Source organism: Dasypus novemcinctus, chromosome 12, assembly GCF_030445035.2.
Source record: "Dasypus novemcinctus isolate mDasNov1 chromosome 12, mDasNov1.1.hap2, whole genome shotgun sequence".
NCBI classification, from domain to species: Eukaryota; Metazoa; Chordata; class Mammalia; order Cingulata; family Dasypodidae; genus Dasypus; species Dasypus novemcinctus.
The window spans coordinates 30,628,331-30,635,492 of NC_080684.1; the positions used below are offsets into that span (position 1 = coordinate 30,628,331).

The following is a 7,162-nucleotide window of genomic DNA, read 5'->3' on the forward strand; positions in this document are numbered from 1 at the left end:
TTCTCTTTCCTCCATGAGCTTACTTCCCAGAGCTCCAACATCAAACTCCAACATCAAAAGTCTTTAGCATCAAACTCCAATCAAAACTCCAACAGCAGAAATGATCAACTCTGTTCTTTGCCATACCTTTCATCTGTGAGTTCCCACCCTGTATCATAACTCAATCATCCCCAGGTACAGATCAGATTACAAACATAATCCAATATCTATTTTTGGAATTCATAATCATACCAAACTGCTACATACAGTTTGTAGCCCTTTGTGTGTGCCTTCTTTTACATAGCAAAATAATTTTGAGATCCAGTTTTGCAGTACACTACTTCATCCTTTTCCAACCCTGCATGAGTCTCCTATGAGTGCCATAGCAAATTACCAAAAACTTAGTTGCTTAAAGCAATGCAAATTAATCCTCTTACAGTTCTGGAGACCAGAAGATCAAAATCAGTTTTATTAGCTAAAGTCGAGGTGTCAGCAGGACTGATTTATTCTGGAGGTCCTAAGGAAGAATATTTCTCTGCTTTATCTGGCTTGTGGAGGCTGCCTTTATTCCTCCTTTATTCCTTGACTTTGAACCAGTTTCTCATGTCATCCATCATCTTGCTTCTGTCATCACATCTATCTCTGTATACCCTAGTCTCTCACTGCCTTCCTCTTCTAAGGACACTTGAGATTACATTTAGGATCTACCAGGATAAACTCCCCTTTTCAAGATCTTTAACTTAATTACATTCCAAGTCCCTATTGTCATATGAGGTGATAGTCCCAGATTGCAGGAATCAGGACATGGCTATCTTTGGGGACCACTATTTAGCCTGCACACTTTAAGGCTGTATTTGTTTCTTTAAGCTCATGGACTCCTCTGTCATCTCCTCCTGCTTTTATGTCCATCAAGTTGCTTTTGTTCAGTTATTTTTTCAATTGTAAGTTCTATTTTGATTTTTTTAATTTTCCACTGAATTTTTCTATCTCTGTTCATTCACAGGCCATTGCTCTTTTCCTCATTGAATAGAGTTATACTATCTCCTTAAAACTCCTCTCTGTTAAATATAACATTGAGTGCAACTCCAGTTTGGCATCTATTGATTTTCTCTTCTCTTGAGTGAGTGTATTTTCCTTGTTCTTTCTATGTTGAGCAACTTCAGGTTAAGTCTTGGACATTATGGATATTATGTTTTCTAGATTATGATTTTTTTATGAACTCTGAAAATATATTTTTTACCCTTTAAATTAAACCATTTGGATTCAAAACTCTAAAATATATCTTTCCTTCTGTGGGTGATATTTCAAATCTTAGTTCATTTTTTCAAGCCTTTGTTAGGTTTTTGTTTTATACGCAAAGATTTTGAACATTTATCAACTGACAAAATTTATTGTTTGATGGATGTCATGATTTACTCATAGAATCTTTCACTTCTATCTCCTTTCCAATTGACAAGTAGATTCAGTGAATTTTAATAATTATTTGAACTACTTTTGCTGTAAATCTAGACCAACAAGGGGCTTTTAAGTATTAATATTTGTGTGCTACACTTTACCCTGAGAGATCTATGGAAGCTAAAGTTGAAATATCCAAGACCCAACTGGTGGCAAAAGGGGCACTCATCAAAAATAAGGGTATAGTCATATTGGACTAAGAACCCACCTAACTTTAATATGACCTCATCTTAAGTAACTACATCTGCAAAGACATTATTTCCAAATACTTTCACATCCTGAAGTAATGGTGGTTAGGAATTCTCTATATCATTATGACATAATGCAACCAATAACATGAGATATAAGAATAAAATTTAATATCTATCAAAAATATTATTGCATGAGATCAAAGCATTAATGACATTTTATAATGTTTAACAACACATACAAACAATAATTTTCTCAGTTCTATCAGCTTTCTAAATTCGCTATACGAATATGAGTGATACTACATAAATACTTTCAACTAAAGTTAAATGGGAGTTAAATTTTTAATACCTTTTCCAGTAAAGGACACTGCTGGTGGTAATGTTTCCACCAAGTTTAAGTTTTTATTTCTCTGAAAGAGGAAATGCCAGAGTTATTGCTTTTTCTTCTCTTCAGATAAATGACCTAAATATTTGATTCTGTTCTGTTGATGCAGTTTCCCAATGCAATTCCCAAAACTGAAGTTTTGTGTACTTCTTAAAGAAGGTATCATATAAAAAATGTGTCCCCTATCCAAGGCACACTGTTTGTCAACATCTTCAGGTATCTCAAGGAATTGATGGCAATCTATAAATTTACATTTACGGTTAAGGATTATATTGAAGTAGAAGGTATGCAATGAGTCTCACAAATAATAAATGCATAATATGTTCCTTTTTGGAGGCTAGATGCTGAAGACAAAAAAAGAGAAATATTTTTGCTGCTATAAACACATGCTGAAGGCAAACCAGGAATAAATTTTGCAACTACTAGCTCAAAATGAGCAACTATGATTTAAAACAGCAATTATATTGAGGAATTTATAGATTGTCAAGTCAAGGACGATGGGGAATTCACAGAAACAGGTTTGGCTGTCAGCTTCTAGCTCTTCCATGCCCACTGCCCTCTCCCTCTCATTTTTTATTGTGTGCAGATGTTTCAGTCTGTTTCCATTCCACATTTCTAACACAGGGGTTAGGGAGAGTGATTAGATATAATAAAAGGTGTGACTAGGTGGAGGGTGATGTATGGGACCCCTGCATGATGTTATACATGTTTGTTTTGTAAGTTCTCAACTTTTACTATACACTTGTTGTTTATGTATGTTCTGAATGAATGATATACCTCAATAAAAAATATATTTTAAAAATTCCTGACCAGATTTTGAACCTAGAAACCAGGAACAAGCAGCCCTGATGATTATCAGTGCAAGAAGTTCTCAGTGGCAGGGGCCATCCAATAAGATAGATAAATACCCCACCTCAAACAGCACAGGGTCTCTCCTCTACAATGCAAAGTGGGGCGTATGAACCTGCCATCCACTGACCCTGACTCAAGCAGTTGGTCTCCCTTGGAGACCAGCCATGATGGAATCTTGTCCCTTGGTCTTTTGGAACCTCTGTGCTATGTAGGTAATAAAACAGTAAATTGTTGCATTTTTCTGTCATGCCTGAGTCTGTGTTCCCATGGCACACCATATAGCAACTTGCTCCACAAAGCATAAAAAGGGATTTCTCTATTTTTTTAAGTATATACAGTGATTTTTTTAGCCTACTAGAACAATTGAGATGACCTATTAAGAAAAAACTAAACGCTTTAGCAATCTTAACTAAATTCACATAAAAAAACAGTTTCAATTGAGGGTTCTTATACTTCAAGTGTTCTTCTTAAGGACACACATGCATAAAATATACAAAAATATACAAAGACTACAGAGAATCTTTGAGCAGAATATCTACTGAAAGCCAATTAAGAAAAGAAAAGAAATCATCATGAAAGATTCATATATTGGAGCCAAAGTTATACAGCTTTGGAAACATTGACAGAAGTTTATACATCACCCACATTCCCATCTTCTACTGCCTTGACACCCTGTGGATTTAAAAGTCCCTTCCTTGATGTAGTAGTAAAGTTTCTATCTCCAATAGAACAGAAAAAGAGTGAGGATTATGGAGACTACAGAGAGTCATGTCAGAGAAAATGACTTTGCACAGCAAATCTGCAAGGATATTGTCAAAGTTGAGAGCTTTTTACAAAGCAACTTTGTAGATGTAATCAACACTATTAAATCACATATTTGAAAGTGGATAAAATGAAAAATTTTAATTGCATATAAGTTGCAAAAAAAATAAACATAGACCTGTACAATACAGAGTGAACCCTAATATAAACTGTGGGCTATATTTATTAGTATAATTACAATAATATTAATTCATCAGTTGTAACAATGTTACCATACTAATGCAAAATGTTAATAGAGAAAATGTGTGTGTAAGAGAGGATATATGGGAACTCTGTGATTTCTGCATGATTTTCTGTAAACTGCTCTAATTTAAAAAATATTTTTAAGTTAAGAACTCTTGAGATAAATTCTGGAATAAAAGAAAAACATTAGTACTAACAGAATATTCTGATAACAGAATACATTAGTCATTTGGTCTCCCAAATAACACGGTTGTCCACTTCATATAGAGGCTGATTTTCAAATCTCATAAGAAAATATTTAACATTAAAACTAATCAATATTCTAATGTTTTTACTGAACATTTTGAAGTTAAAATGTAAAAGGCTCATTATTTTGAGTTATCATTTATTCGTTTGAGACTCACTCAGGGGCTCATGAAATTTCTAGCTAACAAAAAGTTCAGGTTGATAGAACACAATGTTAATCATCTTTTCTGCAATTTTGAACTATCAGTTTTCTTCAAGATAAAAGGCTGGTTTGAGTGTTCAAAAACCATTTCTGAATTGGTTGTTAAACAGACTCCGTATTTTTTGTTGTGTAGGTGTGTGGTTTAAAGGAAATTATACCCATCAGTAAAATGCTAGGGGTAATATTTCCTTTGAAACTGATCAACCACCATATGCTGTGGGAATTTTTTTAAGTGATTATCATTAGTATAATGATAATGTTGTTTGAAACAACAAAAAATGAATGAACTATGAAACAATTACCTGTCTAAACAACAAAGTAACTAACTAACTTACTAACGTAAGTTATGTGTTAAGCATTGAGGTCATTTTTTAATGAAATAATGACTGTATATATTAAATAAGGTACATATATTATTTAATGAAATAAAGACAAAGTCTACTTGGTCAACCATCTATCTTCAATGGGTCCCCCAGGGTACTCTTTTAGAATCTCTTATACCTAAAGGATTTTCCATTATTAGTTGATGTGTTAAAAAAGAAAACAAGAAGTAAATTTGGCTCTAATTAGCCATATGCTTTAGTAAAGCTTCTTAACATCTCTAAGACTCAGTCTTTTCTTTTGTAAAATGAAATGTTTCCAGTAAAAAATATCTACAGTCTCTTTAAATTTTAAAATTACCCATGCCATAAATATGGCTCATGCATTCCAGGAAAGATTGACACAGCAAAGTTAAGTAAATGGCAGCTTTTAATATGATGGAGACTCTGCCTCAGAAAATCAGATTATAAACATTTAAGTTTTGTGTTTAGTTTCAAAGACTGAGAAGGAATGTGATTTAAGCCTATAAAATCATTAACACCATGAAGAAGGTTAAATATATCTACTACAATTCCCTAATAAATGAGAACTAGAACAAGTTCACAAAGTTAAATAGCAAGAGAATAGCTAGAAAGACATACTTCTAAATTATTTAGCCTTGGATCAGATCTTTACCTCTTTGATGGACTGACTGAAAGAATTTGTTTGTTTGCAAGAGATCATTTATTATTTCCAAGCAATGCTGAAACAAACACATATTGACTTCTCTTCTTAAGGTCCATGTTACCTTAACCACTGTGTATGCCTAAGAGTTCATTAAATACTTATTGTGAAAAGACTACATTTAAATCATAATATAATAATGAAAAGAATAAACTTTCTTTCCAAGCAGAGATATATTGCATGCATTACTATTAACAGGTTCATGAAGTGAATTTAATTATTGTTACAGATGTAGAGATTGAAGATCATGTAACAATGCATGAGATTTAAAAGTTGTGTTGTAAACAGCAATTAGAAGTAAAATTCCCAATTCCAAATTTTCTATCTTTCCTTTAAAAGTGAGATATATTTAAAGAAATATCTTCTGACATGTGTAGAGCACACACACACACACACACACACACAAATCTACACATTTAACTACTGTGAATATAATTGGATTTACTGTTTCAGTATTCAAGTAGGAGCATTAAAGAGAAATAAAATATGTTTTTAAAATTACCAATACTACAACTTTGGTCCTTAAAACATTTCTTTATTATTTGTTTAATGATAGATTTTAAACAGGTTCACTTTCTTGAAAAAACCTTTACCTTACCAACCACATCTTTGAAAGCTATCTTGACTTGCTTATTCCTTAGGGTATAGATGAAGGGGTTCAAAAGAGGGGCAACTGAGGTATTGAGCACAGCCACTCCCTTATTAAATGTCGCTGCATCCTTAACAGAAGGGTTTACGTACATAAAGATGCAGCTTCCATAAGAAAGTGAGACCACGATCATGTGAGAGGAACAAGTCGAAAAAGCTTTTTTCCTCTGTTGTGCTGAGGGGATTCTCAGAATTGTCCTGATAATGAACGTGTAGGAAAGAATGACTAGTGCTAAGGTGAAGATGAGTGTGACCACAGCAAGAGCAAATTCAATCACTTCTATGAAACGCGTGTCTGAACAGGCTAAGTGTAGCAATATGGTGTAGTCACAGCAATAATGGTTGATGACGTTGGAGGCACAGAAAGGCAGCTGGAGAGTCATCACATGTGGCACAATGACAACTAAGAAACCAGAGAACCAGCAACACAGGACAAGTTGAATGCAGAGTCTCCTGCTCATCACAGCTGTGTAATGCAGGGGTCTGCAGATAGCAACGTAGCGATCATAGGACATGGCAGCTAAAAGGTAAAATTCAGTTGCGCCCAGAAGGATGGCGAAAAAATACTGAGTGAAGCAGCCAGCAAATGAAATCGTCTTGTCTCCGGTTCCAATATTGACTAGCATTTGGGGAACACAAACGGAGGTGAAGGAAACTTCCAAAAGCGATAAATTTCGGAGGAAAAAGTACATAGGAGTCTGGAGGCGATAATCCAGCAGAGTCAGAGTGATGATGGTCAAGTTTCCCAAGACACTTAAGACATACATTAGTAGCAGAAAAAAGAAAAGTACAGCTTGAAGTTCCACGTCATTTGTCAAGCCAAGAAGAATGAATTCTACCACTGATGTTTGATTCCTCATTATTAACTTTAGAAAAATTAAGGTAGAGAAAAAAAAATAATAATAATAATAAAAGGTTAGGTACAATTAAAGATCTCAGAAATGGCCCAAAGACATAAATAAAGGAACCAGGATAATAAAGCTTATAGAAAAACATGTCAGGGAATAGCCTCAGGACCTGTATTAGGCAATGTCTCCTTAGACTTTATACCCAGATCACAAGCTATAAAAGAAGAAACAGATACATGGGCCTCATCAGAATTTACTACGTTTATCAAAGTATTTTTCATGAATGTTAGAGGACAACTTATTCGAT

The 7,162-nt window shown here is 34.1% G+C and overlaps 1 protein-coding gene across 1 annotated transcript; it reads right to left on the reverse strand.

The window, feature by feature from the left end:
* Positions 1-4,290: 4,290 nt before the first annotated feature.
* Positions 4,291-6,867, reverse strand: LOC101429724 (olfactory receptor 6C4-like). The gene is made up of 2 exons (XM_023587370.3): positions 5,958-6,867; positions 4,291-4,340 (listed from the first exon to the last, which is right to left on the reverse strand). The coding sequence occupies exons 1-2, from the start codon at positions 6,865-6,867 to the stop codon at positions 4,291-4,293; spliced, it is 960 nt and encodes a 319-aa protein (XP_023443138.3).
* Between the last annotated feature and the right edge of the window lie 295 nt (positions 6,868-7,162).